The 16,472-nt window shown below is 36.5% G+C and overlaps 1 protein-coding gene across 1 annotated transcript in view; it reads right to left on the bottom strand.

The window, feature by feature from the left end:
- Positions 1 to 16,472, bottom strand: part of USH2A (usherin) — a 375,341-nt gene that overhangs the window by 195,471 nt on the left and 163,398 nt on the right. The window contains exon 32 of the mRNA XM_066546427.1: positions 16,118 to 16,279. Within this exon, the coding sequence (XP_066402524.1) occupies positions 16,118 to 16,279 (162 nt within the window). The remainder of the gene's footprint in view (positions 1 to 16,117; positions 16,280 to 16,472) is intronic.

Raw genomic sequence — 16,472 nt, 5'->3', positions numbered from 1 at the left:
CTTCTCTGCCTCCCACCATTTCCTGAAAGCAAGCAACAACCCATATTCAACTTTTAGTACAGTATATTCTGCTCTCTTTATTTATAAAGCACCAATCACTTAATTATATTGACTCTCAAAGAGCCATCACTAATGTACAACTTTCTCTGGAAGGGTATTATACTAGTGCTGCATCTTTTCATAGATTTGCAAACCCCACCCCACACCGCACTTACTTGAAAATATTTCAGGAAAAAAAAAATGTCACAAATGAAGTACCCTTAGATACTTCAGGCAACTCAATCAACACAAAAAGTGCTCATGTACCAAATTGTGTAAATCAGCAATGGTTGGCCTTCCACACGTGCAACTGACCCTTTAACTGAAGAAAACATCTATCTTCCAAGACAGCAGCAAATTCTAACATATTAATTAATAACTAAGAATGCTTATGTGATTTGGTAATGTTGAGAGTGACAAAATTTAAATAATTTTGTGAAGCCATTAAAAACAAGTGCAAGTAATAAAAAGCAACAAATAAACCCAGCAACACAAATAACTCTTTCCAGGAAGCACCATAAGCTGTTGTTCTGCTCTAAGAACAACAGCAAAGACTTTGACATAATGGCACACAGACAAAATATTTGGCTTCCAGCTGGCCAACAAATGCTGATGTGTTTCAGAAACTATTTGTTCAGCAGTAAACACCTCTGGTTTTCCAAATTACTTATAAAGGAAAAAATTCTGTACTGGGAGGGTAGTGAGACACTGGAACTGGTTGCCCAGAGAAGCTGTGGATACCCCAATCCTGAAGTGCTCAAAGGCCAGGCTGGACAGAGCTTTGAGCAACTTGGTTTAGTGAAAGGTAACCCGGTCCACAGCAGGTCCCTTCCAACCCAGGCTGTTCTACGAAATTCTCATTCCTTTTGAGACTTAAGCACTTCAGAAGAATTCAGGGAACTTCCAGGCTATGAAATAAAGAGCATAGAACAAAACAATTTAACATACGGGAGCATGAAAACATAGCAGTTATGTACCAGACTGTGTAGAAGAGTTATATTCAAGAAGAAAAACCGTTTGGCACTAATGTGAAACAAAAGGATCTTTCATCATTTCAGTTTGAAATGATTTCAAGAAATTGCTAAAGATTTCACATGGCTGAAAATGGTTCCACTTTTGGAAAAGGGACAGCTCTGAAGCACATTAAGGCTTTTAAAGATAATTATGTTTTAACAGCAAAGATTATCAAGTTTATTTGCCTTCACATTCAGTAACAGTTTCTCTAACACCCTTAACTGTTGCACAGTAAAACTTTTTGCCATTTATTGTCCCAAACTTCTTGTTCATACTTCTTTGAGTCAAAACTCATTTCTCAAGAGTTAGGTTTCATCTTGACCAATTCACAAGGCCACATAAATATCCATTCCTGATTAATGGATTTCAGTGTTCCTTTTTATTTTAGTAAAAGTATCTTAATTTTAACCTTCCTTCGCTAGGTATGCATTTTTTATTTACACATTATTCCTATGCCTATTATTCATATCTCATTGTAAAAGCTGAGGAGCAAGGATTCCAATCTTTTATTGTAAAGCCACGTCCCTGAGATAGCTACTGTGGAAACATTTTCCAGGCTCTTCTTACTCCCCAGTTGGGACACACTAGCTTGAAATCCCAAAGGTGCTCAGCTGAAGAAAATTCAAATCCTGTGGAGTGCCCCACACCACATGGTTTAGAAAAAGCAGAAGGGACACATTTGAGAAGAACATTTAAACTTTTCTTCAGACTTTAGCACTTCCACCTAAATTGCTTTGTGATTCTAAGGACATGTCATGTCACTGACCACAGAAGAATCAGCATGCTCCTTGGAATCCTCCTTCCCATAACATCCCTGATATGTTTTCCTCTGACTCATCAGCATTAATCACCATCAGAAAAATACGGAGGCAATTTGGAAGGTTTTTCGAAAGTTTCTCTTGCTGCCAAAATGACACAGAGCCAGTCAGTCAGTGCAAACATTCAGCATCAAATGAATCTACTGAACTTCCAAGTTGCTTTGCTGACTAGAATTAAAACCATTCACTGTCTCCCTAGTTTACTTCAATTATAAAAGCTGGAAAAATAAAATGAGTTTGAAGGTTAGAGGGAGAAAAATCAGAAAGAAGACAAAGCATATTAATATTTACCAGGCACATGGAGAGAAGTAATTGTTGTCAATAACACTATCTTAGTTTGATATCCCTCTTTTTCATTTCTTTACACATCATAAGGAATGAAGATTTTAAGATTTAAATGAAAATTTCCATTCATGAATGCTTCCAATCCATTCACTGTATATCTTATTCCAGCTTAAATAGAGATGAGTTGCTAGTATAAATCATATGAACCATAATGTCTCAGTCAATGTTTAGCCCAAAAAGTGAAAAAGGAAAAAAGTGTGATTTGACCATTTTACCTCTGTAATACTTCAGCTTTATATTCACCACTGGAAAATATATTTGCAGTAGGCAAATACATTGCAAATTTGAAACTCAGATACCTGCGTCAATAAAAATGGAACTACTCTGGATTCACATTAGTATGACCAAGAACCCTTTGGCTCACCAGCAGAAGTACATCCTGTATTCCCAAGTAATTCCAATCTTGCTGCAGTGGGAGAAACAAAATTCAGACCTACCTAACATTTGGTGCTGAGATAATTGTATGAAGTGCCAGGCTGCCACTTTTACAACCCACGGAAGAGCACATGCGAACGTGCTGCTGCAGCGAGTAAGATGTGGTTATATATGAATATATGGTGAGCAACAGCAACTATTACTATCTCTTTTGTATAAATCAATAGTGCAGTCTCATCTGGAGCAGCATATATTACAGAGTGCAGAAATAAAGTCTGTCTGGAAAACAGCAGTGAGAGAGCGGAGACTTACAAACACTTTCTTAGGAAGAGAGGCTACAAAGAAACAACCTCATAGAAGGAAACAAAGAAGACACACCAAAGAGGGGTATAGGATAGTAAGTGCTACATAGAAAAGCAATTAGGATGCTCTGTTCCCTTGAATTCCCTTTCAATAATAGAAGGGGGGTGCGTGGAGGAAGGGAAGAAAAAAGCTCTTGCAATAAATTCAGAAAGTGGAATTTTCAGAGACACTCGCCCCACCTAAAATTGTGGCACATCTAGTACTGCTGACAAGATGATTCAAAGTAATCTTTATAAATCAAACTTGAGGGGAGAAACATTAAGTATCAATATAATATTTTTTAAATTACTTACATAAGCATCACTATAATTTGCAAATCTGTCCAACATTCCTGCAAGATTTCTATACTTTTCTTTCTGTATCTGAAACAACTCTGAACTCTTTAACACTGTATTTATTTAAGTTTTTTTCTGCCAAGCAAAGAAAAAGAGGGATGGGATCAAAGAAATTAATTTCCAAAATAAGTATTTTGACAAAACGTAGACAATTTTATTTCTATATTTTTCTCACTATAATTTAATATGCATACTAAATTACAAAATACCATTTTAATGCCAAAAAATTGTCTTAATCAACAAAAACCAATTCACTAAACAAGCAGAAGCTTGAGAAAGCACACTCAACACTAGAAATTGGAACCTAAACAATAAACCTACAACAAGGGCTCTTTGTAGTGCCATCAACTAACTACAGGTTGATTAAATTAAGGATTTATAGGTTGTGAGTTTTCTATTTAGCAACATCTGCATTTTACACACATGATGAGTAACTTTTTTCACCATTTTGTACAGACCCAGGCATGTGAGATGATTAGGGAACAATTCTCACCATCCAGGCAAGCTATCATGTGATTTAAGAGTTTCTGTAGAACAGATAGTATCACCTTCCTAGGACCAGAACAGCTCTGTACTCCTGAATTATAGTCAGAGGATAAAGGAGTTTGCCAAAACATTACTGGAGTGCTGGAACAAGGATAGTGGGAGGACTCAGCTTCTGAGCACTGCTCCTAAACAAGACAATTTATAGCAAGTTAAATCTGTTGCAAGACTACAAAAGCTGAGCTAGTTTTCTGCTGACCACAAAATAAGCAGCACAGTAAAATACACTGTATTTCTATCTGCTCTTCTCTCTCCTTACTAGAACAAGCAGCCCAAGCTGCAGAGTCATTAATATGGTCAACATGTGGTTGGGCAAAATTATTAGATCCCTTATTTTTTTTGTTTTGGGTTGTTTGGGGTTTTTTGTTGTTGTTGTTTTTGGGTTTTTATTTTGTTTCATTTAATTTCATATTTACTTTCAAAACACACATGAAAACAAAGGGAAAGGAAAAAAAAGCCCAAAGTTTTTTTCAACTTGACATGTTGCACTACCCAGTTATGGCATGTAGTGTCAGTAATGCCATCAGATAACATAACTGCCACAATCTGATGTGATGCATTAAACTGGGATTACCAGAACAAATCATGTTTGTGGGTGCACAGATCACAGGTGGTGCAGTCAGCTGCTCTGTATTATGGCATATCTATAGGATGTGCAGATTAGGATATAATGTCCAGAAGCTTGCTCTCATTTGTGAAGTGCTTTGCAACCATAAGTCAATAGTAAGGAGCCACAAAACAGTTATAATGGCATAAACCATCATCAGGGAAAAATACAAATCGATCACTGCCAGCAATATAAAAGGAAGAGCTTGCATCTGTCCCCAGTCTCATAAATTCAATGGTTGTTACAGGCTTTTCCTCTGTCCCACACGTACTTTATTAACAGTAACTATCATAAATAATAATAATGCAGAGTAGTTTATTTCAAGAGGAATGCTCTTCTTATTATCTGTTGATCCTATACGTTATTTCTTACATTATGTCTGTGCTCCTCCTGTTAATGGGAGGGGAGAGCTAGCTAAATTTATTGCTTGAAGTTTATGCCTTTTAATTGGCAACAGGGTGTTATGCCCAGAAAGTTGTCTATGTAGGCTCACTGAAATATCTGCATACCTTAACCAGCATGTTAAGCCCCTACAAAGGAGGCATAGAATTTACATTCTACTGTGTGCTATAAATAAGTAATAAGAACAGATAAGAATTATGCATTTACGCCTACTAGTGAGAGTGAGATGCATAATTCACTAGTGGCAAACCCTTAAGAGGCTTTCGTATTTCACTCCACCCCTCTCCCTGCTCCAGTCTTGTCTGTGTAGAACCCACTACATTGTTTAGTTCTGCTGTTTCACAATTTTAATTTTTCTTTTTCAGGATAGGTTGTTTAGGTTTGTTTAGCTTTTATAATTACTACTTCTTTCTCACAGGAGAACAACTGACACTATGTTAATAGTCAGTGCTGGGTATATACCCACATTATGCTACATTATTGGTATTATCTTTATGAGTTTTCTTGTGAAACTCAGGGACACAACTAAGATAACACATGACTTGTAACTGAAACTTCCTGCGCTTCCCTAGCACTGTCAGTTGGAGTAGGTCCAAAGCAGGGCCACCAAGATGATTAGTGGGATGGAGCACCTCATTAATGAGCAAGGGCTAAGAGAATTGAGATTGTTCAGCCTGAAAAGAGAAGGATTTGGAGTGATCTAATTGAAGCCTTCCAGTACCTGAAGGAAGCCTGCAGAAAGACAAAGAGCATATAGTGACAAGGGGGAATGAATTCAAACTGGAAGAGAGTCAGTTTAGATTAGATTTTTACAAGGAAGTTCTTTACTCTGAGGGTGGTTGAGGCACTAGAACAGGCACCAGAGAAGCTGTGGCTGCTCCCTCCCTGGGAGTGTTCAAGGGCAGGCTGGATGGGGCTCTGAGCAACCTGGTCCAGTGGAAGGTGTTCCTGCCCATGGCAGAGGGCTCGAGCAAGATGATCTTAAAAGTCCCTTCCCACTTGGGCCATCCTATGATTCACAGTTAACCTGACATACTGCTGCTCTAGCAGGACCTCCTAGAGGAACAGACTAATCTCTATGTCGATTCACATCCTCAGCTTTTCTGCTGAAGCCTGAAAGTACCCGTTGTGACCACAATTTGTAAGATAGTGCATGAAGGCCACAGATTTTGCCAAAACTGTGGCTTTCCTACCTCCAGTTCTGTAGAACTGTAGCAGTTCTACCTCCAAAAACTCTGTTACCTGGTGACAAGGTGTAGAAACAAAGATCTATTTCAGTCTAGCTGCTTTACTGTTTATTGGTTCTCTGGCTGCGGCACTACAATTGTGATTCATGTAACTTCCAAAGAAGCATCACTAAGGACAGGCTCTTTGATGAAGAAGTTTCCTTGTAATTTCTCTCAGCTGTTTTGAATATAGACTATTTATCTACTTGGATTTTACCTTTTTCCTGCATGCAAATATTTTAAATTATTTTCTACCTCTATTTACCATTTGTTTATTTTGCCTTGATCTCTGCTACACAACTTCTTTTCATATTTAAGCCAAGACTTGTACCTCTTTTTTATGTTAACATTTCTAATTTATTAATCTTTTTTATTTATTCAGTGTATCTCACTTTGGTTTTAGTTTTACTTGACAAGCTTTCTCTGCAATTTCTCTGCCTGTAAACATAGGAGAAAGACTTAAATTGCACATGTATTTTAATTCCCGGCACAATTTAACAGCTTAAAAATTGTTATGTGACATTGCAACAATGATATTAAATCCCAAGAGTCATACCTCTAAACATTCAAAACACATTAGTTGAAATGTTTAATCTAACATCCTTGAGCTGATGAAAAGGCTAGCATGCCAGCTCATGATATTTAAAAATGCTTGTCAATTGGATTCAATTTTTGTTCCTTGATCAGAACAAAAATTACTAGCATTATTAAAATTAAGTGATCATAAATAGCTCCAACGTTGAAGTTAATATGAAATTCAGCATTCAAAAGGAAGCTATTGACATAGAGCATCATGAGTAACTTTTCATTATTGATAATTTCCTTAATTTTCAGCATTTCTCCTAGAATAGACAGAAAATGTCACTTATACATCCTTTGTGTGAACTCCCCCTGTCTAGCCAATGATCCTGGATAGGTGAGACACAAGGATCCAGAATGTCCTAATAAACCAGATTCTCTGGTCACCTCTGAACAACCTTACGTAGCCATAAACATATCCAGACATGCAAAAAAACCAAAGAAATCAAGATATGTAGACATGATTTAAATGTATCTCTGTAGTCATGGAACCTTGCATGTCCAAAGCAGCCAACACAGAAATAACAATGTTTATCACCCACCTTTCTATCCGTGTTAGGACCACGAGTCTCAGCCTTACTTAAAGCACACTAATCTGATGTTCTTCTTACATGTTTAGCTTTACGTTCACTTGAATATTTTTTCCCAATAGGTAATTTCCTGGTAACCCCTCCCTTTAATGTGTCACTCTATTCATACAATAAAACCCATGGAAATGAAAGAAAGAAAAAAAAGAAAATCCCCAGGAGGTTTCAGAATACAACTACAATCTATGTAAAATGCTTCAATTAGAAATAAATCCTCATAAAAGACATATTCCATGGAAAACTAGTGAAAAGCATGATGGAGTTCAGTTCTGGCTAAAAAAGGCTATTAAGCTTTATGTAAACAATTTAAGCAATCAGTGTAGAAGCCTAAATTATGTTGCCAGCAATGGTAACAAGAAAGGAAGTATCCTAGAATGCCTCCCATGGTTCTGGGGACAAGATCCTTTCCTTTCATATGTTTCTACATAACTTAAGAGGAGATATTGAAAATACATGAATACTCTAATCGTACAAACCACCAAATATTTTTGAAATCAAACTTACAACCAACTATTTTATGGTCTGATAACACACAGTCTTGTATTGTTCACACACAAGACAAGACTCATGCAAGATGAAAAACACTCAGAAAAGTCTGTACTTACATTAATTGGTGAAGTATTTTATAAATGGAAATTCTAAGGAAGTTTCTCAGACTCACTGAAATTATAATTCTGAAACACATGCAAAAATCCAGGACTGCACTTTTCATAAATTTGTCTCCTTACAGCTTTCTGGTTTTTTCAATAAAAATTGTGCCGAAAATATTTCAGTAATGGTAAATGACTCAATGCCCTCATGGTCACGGATTTAGTAAAAGCAAAGGAAAGGGGAAACCCATCTAGAAGTGCTGCTGTGGTGTTACCTGCCTGTACATTGTCATAATTTATCAATATTCCAAGGTTAAAGGAATATTGGGATATACCAGGTATAGAGAGAAGAGTCTGTGTCTAGCACTAGCCAAAGAATACACGTACTGCTCTGTGGAATTATCACAGCTGATAAACCAACACACTTTCTAATGCAGAAGCATGGAATAAAATATCTATTTCAAATTAAATATTCATCAATTGTTTAACAGTTTAGGAGACCAAATATTCCCAAATTAATAAGGAGAACTATGAGTATCTTTTCCAGGGCATAAGGAAAAGTTCGGATACAAGTTTCATTATGCAGCTGGAAATACCAAAGAGGCTGGCCCACTCTATCCAAGCCTATTAAGTTATGGCTAAGTGAGGTGTGTCCTTATAAATGGATACCTAGAGATTCAAGCAGAAGCAGCAAGTTTGGGTTTAGTCCATCTGTGCAAGAAGTCTCATATCTTCATTTACCTGAGTCTAGCATTACCTGAAACTAAGCATAAATCAGTCACCAAGTATCTCAGAATGATTTTGGCAAAACAAAAAAAAAATCTTTTAGAAAAGGGAAGATTTTTTTCCTGATCTATCAATATATTATTACTAATTGCAACACAAAACCTTGCACAGTTTCTGATGTTTGCTAAAGCACTTAATTAAATTGTGACTGGATGAAAGCTTATGTGTCCATTTTATCAGAATGAACAGAAGCCACCATTTTGTTTTACCAGCTTCAGGCAAACCATAATTACCAAGCATATTGCTAAAAATAAGATCCCACAAAACGTAGTTCATGCTATGAGCACAACATGGCCAAGAAAGCATGTCCTAGTTCTTGCAAATCTTAAAGAGTTCTCATTATATTTAGTAACAAAGCTAGTCACCATGAGACAACAGCTCACAAAGACAAACTATAACACTTGAAGTGAAGCTCTCACTGATTAAAGATAAAATGCAGAGAAATAGATTAGCCCTTCAGAAAATCCAAGAGCAAAGCAGACAAGATTTGGCCAGTTTACCCAAGAGAGGTTCACATACACAATGTTACAAGAACTTGATCTCAGAAAGTAGCAAAATAAGAATTTGCTATCTAACTGCAAAGAGGGTATCTTGGAGAAGACCTACAAATCCACATGCCAGTGCAGAACACCTACAAGACAATTATATGTGGACATTAAGAAGTAAGCTCTGCTGATGGATTTTAAAAAAAGAAAAAGCACTGTTAAGGCTGTAAATTCACATTTTACAAATTGAACTCAATGAACTCTTCATTTAAATGTGTCCTTCTCAGTAGACACTGTCTTCTGAAGATATGTCAGCATCTTTAAATCTGCTTACCAATCTAGATATTGAAGGAGAAAATACAGAACAAAAAGCTTACAGATACCTAATTCTGACAAATATTTTGAAGTAATATTACAGAAAAAAATAATCTGTGAGTTTTACATTTTTAGGGGCTTAATTTCTTATCATGGAATTTAGACAAGGCAGGAAATCAATGCTTTTCTTCTCTTTGTTTAGAAAACAGAGCCCATAGCCAAAATAATTCTTATGTGCCAGAAGGGAAAGGATAGAATAAACACTCTCCCTGTTCTATAGCTATTAGCTCTGGAGAAGCTATTTTGCTCCTGTTCACTTTGGTACATGCAGAAGATTGGAAGGTCCCAATCACTCTCATTTTATAATTAGTGTTGCATTTTAATTTTTAGAAAGTGGTACTCAAGTAACCTGAGAGCTCAGCAATTCCAGCAGGGTTAGCGTGAGCTCTCTCCTGGCTTGCTGTGTTACCCAAATCTGATCAAAGGACAAGGACTCCAGAAGCTTGTCCAGCTGTGGTTTTATAATGACACCATTAGGTTTTGCTCTATAATCAAGGTCCCTAAAAGTCTGTGTAGCTTCAGGCTTAATATCTGCGACAAGGTTAACTGAAATCTGCAGCAAGGATAACTACTTTAGCAGATTGTATCAGCAGGAAATATTTAAACACTATTTAAAAGGATTTTAAATAAGCAGATTTTATTTAACACTGCACTAATGCACTGCAATAGAAAATGATACAACAGAGCTGCTACAAATAAACATTATGCTTTTACCCTTCCCCTGCCTCCCTCCCCTCTAAATTCCCCAGATGTGTATTATTAAGTCCAACGAGTGCACCAGATCTCTGTCTGCGTTTGAAATACCGGAACGCCAGGCTCAGACAGCCCATTTGCCCTTTGGTTTTGCGCCTGCTGAATCTGCATTCTGGGGCTGTGGAATTAATTACCACGGCACCGGTCACCGGCAATGTCAGTGTTGCCACTTCAGGTGTATCAAATGTGCCTCCTTACAGCCCTAGAACTTTCAGTGGAAGGCAGCTTCTCCTGTCAGGCTGGCGTACCCTGCCCTCTAGTGCCAGGTGCACCTCTACATGTCCACTTAAATGCATGGGCCAGGGCACAGAATAAAGCCTGGAGCAGCAGGCATTCTTCATAAGCCATCCTGTATGACTTACCAGCTGCATATGTTGGCCTGGCACTGTTGCACAGTAGCACAAGATCCTAAAATAAGGGTGAGACACTGGGCCATGTCTCACTGGGTCATGTGCAAGATGTTTCAGATAACCAATTCTAACTGCAAAGAAGTGAAGACTGACTTTTATTGTTCACCATGGTGTTAAAGAAGTCTGTTTCACAAAAAAAAAAAATGAGGAATTGTGACATTGAGGGTTACAATATCTATAAATCTAGCACTAACATTGTATTTGATAGCAAACAACTCTTTCAAAAACCTGTAGTGGAAGAACAGACTACATTTAGTATTGTAAGTATTTCGCTGCCACCTGGAAGATGGAAAATAAACTCATACCAGAGGACTACAGAATCTCTCTATTGTTTGTCCTTTAAGGCAAATGTTGCCTGTCATCCTTGAGCAGGACCTAAAACAAAGGAAGGCAAATCCTTAGGGTTAGAAACTGTTGTTCTTAAACATGGCTATAGCAGAAAATTGTCAAAAGTAACCAAAAGAACCCCCTAAAAATAAGATAAGGATTTTCTTCTGAGTGGTTCAGCCTCTTGCAGTGATACATCTTACTGCAATTATCTTCTACATGCAACTCTGTGGATTTTCTTGCTCAAATTGTTTCACTTAGCAATCAGTGCAATACTGATATTATGATGGATTCTGCTTTTATTATCATGACTTCTAATTTAAAACAAGCAGTAGCATTCCTGGGGTATGAAGGATCAAAAATTTTGCCAATTTTTCTGTAAAATGTAGTCATTTCACATGGCTGTGCATGATGTGTACTGTAATCACTACTGCTTTAGAGCAACATAAAATATACAGGTACTAATTTGGGATTCTCCCATTTTTTTTAAGTTCAAATACGTTAAGCCCTGATTGAACAGATGTCAAACATCTGTCTCTTCCTCGCAATAAAAAAAGGCTGCCATTCTAACCTGGTTTTGTGACATCAGCCTTTCCACACTCAGGTCAAATAACAATTTGAATAAGCTAAAACTTAGTTCATGCTCTCAGAAAAAAAAATGTGAAGACAGCTCTTCCTCACCTTGTCCAAGGCTCTTCTTAATATTTTGCCCACAAACCTGGTACAAAGTACTCTGTCACATTTTTTTATAAACTCTTGGACATGCAATTTAGGATAACTCTGTACTCATTTAACTCAGTTAAGGGTCTGCCCTTGTAACATAGGTGACATGATTTCTTTCCTGAAAAACTCGAAACACTTCTTTCAGCTTGGCAGAGAAAAATAAGTTTCATACAGCTGAGTCTTAATAAGAAAATCTTCCTTTTAAAGATTCATGATGAGAACCATTAGATTCTGCTAGGAAAATTATATGAACACAATTTGTTAACATTGTCAAGTACCTAGTGCTGCAGAAAATGCAGATATACATCCTCAATGCCAAGCTCAGAGCAAAGATAGATCCATATTGTTTGTCTTGTTTGTTTTCTAATGTATCCACAAAGTCATTTCCCTTTGTAAACATGTTAGACAATGAGCACCATTTCTCAGTCCATCTAATGTTCAGCTTTTAAGAACACAGGAACATTTTACTCTAACCTTTTTCCTAAAGTTTCTTCACCTCAGTTAGGTTCCCCATCCACCAAAAAAAAAACCCAAAAAACAAACAAACAAACAAACACCCCAAAAAAAACCGCCCTCAAAACCCTGAGCACTTGGGTCACATCTGATCATCTCCGCTTATACTATAACATTCTGCATTTATTAGATCACCCTTCTGTTGGTGGCATTGGCACCACCAGCTCAGACTGGCATACAATAATCTACTACTTTTCAGGATAAAACCCACCCTGTTGCCCTTCTAATCTAAGACAGGTAGAAAAATTCTGAGACTAAACAAAAGAGAAGACAGGAAGCGATACCTTGCACAAATTTTAAAATATCTTTAAAATAATTATATTAAGAATTCTTTATGCTTCAAAGTAGAAACTTTGGTTTTGGCTATGAATGTTTGAATGAAAAGAATATTTTCCTGTTGCCAGGGAAAACCAGCTCAGATTTTCCTAAAATCAAAAGCCTTTTTAAGATCAATACATTAAGAGCTCTGAAGATAACTGTACAAGCTTCTCCAGCTCCTCACAGCTTCTAATCTACAAAACACTTAGGTCTGACAGTCTGGGGAGCACAATCCTATTGCAACTACTCTTCTGAGCTGCAGATTATGGTCTTGGCTACAGGAGCTTCTGCACTCACACACAGAGCAACTGAAAGCATAAATACAGGGGCATGGATTCACACAGCTGAAGTTCAACCTGCAATCTGGGACTATTTCTTCTGGGCTCATCCCTTGGAGAGATTAGGCTTTCACTGGAATATAGGATGTGAAATACAACCCAGATTGCATGAGCAAGTAGAACATACACCACATACAGCAAATGCATAAAGGTGGGAGGCAGAAAAATCACAGGCAGACAGTTAATACAGGTGTTGTGGCAGAGGGGCTGGCTCATTTCAGTGTTTTATTACTCACAACACAGAAACCAAATTTGTCAATATGGGGGAAATATTTAAAGGCACTAATGGATGATGGATTCCTAATGGGTCTCCTTTTTCAATGTGGTAAAGTGTACATTTGCCATATGTGCTTTTAAAGGGTTTCCTTTTTAATTACAGCTCAGCCCCTAGAGGAAACAAACACTTGAATTTCCATGAAAATCAATGAGTATTTCAAGCCCTCAACAACTGTCAAGATCAGAAATTAATTTAACAATATATTTGCTATTATGGTGTTGAGAAAACATATCCCTCCTCAAGTTATGGATTGATTAGCCTAAACTGATTGCAATTTCCATGGTCTAAAATGAAAGTCAGTGAAGTACTAATTTTGAAACAGAATTTATATCTTCTTAAAAAGAAAGGTTTAGAAAACCATCACATTTCCATAGATACAGCACTTCAAAAACACAGAAAGAATCTATGACTTTCTGGTATGGAAAGTCATATACTGGCCAGGAAGTCATAGTTCCTAAATGAGGAAAATTATTTTGGTGAGTCAATAATTTTTAGATATCAGAGACAATGAACTTTGTCTCTCTGTCTAGGGTGAATAGTATATTATGTTGTGGCAATAAGACACAAAAATCACTAGCACAAATACTGAAAACAAAAGGATAATTATATGGGAAAAGCCAAGACATATATAACATAATACTCCAAAACCAAAAGCTCCAACTTTTCACCATAAAACTGTAGCCCTTGGGGAAATAAAAAAGAAGATCATGTTGTATCTCTTTTAAATCTAGCCTACAAAGTAGAAAATCTTGGGCTCTGAAAGGAAGCAAAATCAGGTCAAATTAAAGATACACACAGATCTAAGCATGATCTTGAATAAGCTCGATTCACAAGGACTGGGATTTCTAGTGACCCAAATCCCAGCCTGCTGGCTCACATTGCTGCTTCTCCCTCAAACAGAGGGAGAAATTGGCAGCTACAAAAAATGGACCCAAAGTAAACAGATTGATCTCCACACCATGTAGAAAAGAATGGGTCTTGTGGTGTACAGCTTACAGTAACACGATCTGATCCAGCCTTCTCCTTTGAATAAGTTAGGACTTTCTGCTTTCTTTAGATCCATGTCTTAGGTTGATTGAAATCAAAGTCATTAAATGCTCAACAGGATCAATAAAAATTTCTAGTAAAATATAAATAAATAATTTCTACATAAAAGCAACAAGAGCTTCTCTAGAAAACCTATGAACCAAATGAGATTTTGTCTGACTACTTCAGCTGAATGTATTCTAACATACGACTCAAGATTTAAGGGTAGAAGCCTTATGCTTTCTATATTTTTAAAGTATTACAAAAGTTACTGGACCATAATTTCTATCAATAAGCATTCATTTTGGCTATAATTCAGACTGCAAGCAGACATGAATCTAAACCAACAAACATCATGGTGAACATTACCTCAAATGTTTTACATCACTTGCCCATTTATAATCAGGTTGCAGATGAACATTTTGGTTAAATTATGGACCTATGATGAAATTTCAGTAATGATTTTAGTAAGATTGGAAGCACAACTATTTGCACGTCAAAAATTTTAAGAACAGTGCTATGATATGGCAATGAGAGATTAATGGAAATCTTGCAAAAAAAAGATAAATGGCACCGCAAGAATACCAGAAAACTGGGGAGATGGGGGAGAAATTAATTGAACCTACACTTTTGATAAATATTTATTTTTTGCAGAAGAAAAATGCACACTAGTTTGAGCTGTCATTATGCTAACCTATATCCTATTTTTCATATTATTAGTAATACATAATGTGGTAGTTTATATTCAAAAATAAAACCAGAATGTATATACCTCATGTATTTATCCAGAAATACACTAAGGTTACTATGGTTACGAAAAATCCATTACCTTTGAATACAGAATGAAAAAGTTTGACTTAAAGTGTGCACTATTTATTATAGCGATCATCAACAGCCTTCAGGAGGTTCTCTAACTGGATTCATTTTTCAGTGTCAAATCTGACCCACCACACCAGTACCTTATGGCCTGTGCAAGGCAAAGAAATTTGAACTATATGAATTTTTAAATATGTTTTATACTGACTCAAGATGCAGAAATGGCTTTGAATTTTAAGGCCTTACATTAAAAAGAAAGTAGGGCCATGGTACCCTTTTCCCCCCCAAGTTGTCCAATATGAAATGCTTTATTTTCTGTTGTACCTACCAAGATATACAAATTCTGATGGGTCCACAATAGTGCTTATGCTGTGGCATGGCACTTCTAGCTCCGTGTTTTCTTTTTTGTCTTTTTGGTTGGTTTTTTTTTTTTTGTTTGTTTGGTTTCTTTTGTTACTGTTGTTGTTGGGAGTTTTTCTTGTTTCAGTTTGGTTTTTTATTATTATTTTTGTTGTTGCTATTTGCATAATGCCTGAACAAGTAATCTGGATAATTCATTAAATTACACCAATTACATTAAAATAGAAAGTCAGATTACCATGCTTCACTGTATTGTCAAATAATGGGCACTTAACTTCAGTGCAACAGTTTAAGAGTATTGATATAATTTGGCTATTGGCCAAATTATATGGCACAACTATTATCAAAAGAAAACAGATTATTTGTTTATATTTTTAATAAATGAATTAGGGGCTCTTCAGGTAAGCAATGAAGTATCTCTCTAATTAAGAATATTTAGGGAAGGCAGTAAGAAAAACTATTAAACCTGTATATAATTTCTTCAACAGTTGGCAGTTTACTTGCTTTGAGAGCTGGATGGTATGAGATCAAAATGTTATAAAACCATTAAAAACATGACTCAGATCCTGTGAAAGAAGCACAAGATTTAGCTACACCATCCATGGCAGTGTTAATTTTTCTAAGTACCAACAAAGAGTAAGATGCTTTAAAATATTAAACCCATCAGGGTTTAAAGTGCATCCAGCCAATTTCAGAATTATTTTTCTCTCCTCTGAAATAAGGTATCAATCATACAATTGTTCATTGCAACCATGACACCCATCTGACATGCTAGCAGAGAACTCACCTTTTACAACACACTTAGTTCCATTTCCAGAGTAAATTGGTGTCCCATTCATATATAAAGTATATTTTGTAATAACACCATTTGGTGTTTTGGGTGGACTCCAACTCATCAGCAGGAAGGTGGGAAAGGATATTGCTGTGGGTGATTGCACATCTTCAGGGGCTGGTGAAAAAATGCATAAAGTTATACTACAAATAATAAAGAATTTCAATGAGAAGCTACTACCAGAATGATTTTTGGTAAAGCTGAAATTTCAGAGAAGATTTTATATCTGCAACACACCAGAATTTTGAGAAATCTCCTATATTATGTGAGGATTTCTAGCCAAACAGAAACCTCTATGAAAGACAGCAAT

This window comes from Molothrus aeneus, chromosome 3 (genome assembly GCF_037042795.1).
Source record: "Molothrus aeneus isolate 106 chromosome 3, BPBGC_Maene_1.0, whole genome shotgun sequence".
In the NCBI taxonomy this organism is placed as follows: Eukaryota; Metazoa; Chordata; class Aves; order Passeriformes; family Icteridae; genus Molothrus; species Molothrus aeneus.
Note: the sequence above shows the minus strand (reverse complement) of the source record. Positions and strands in the feature narration are given on the sequence as shown.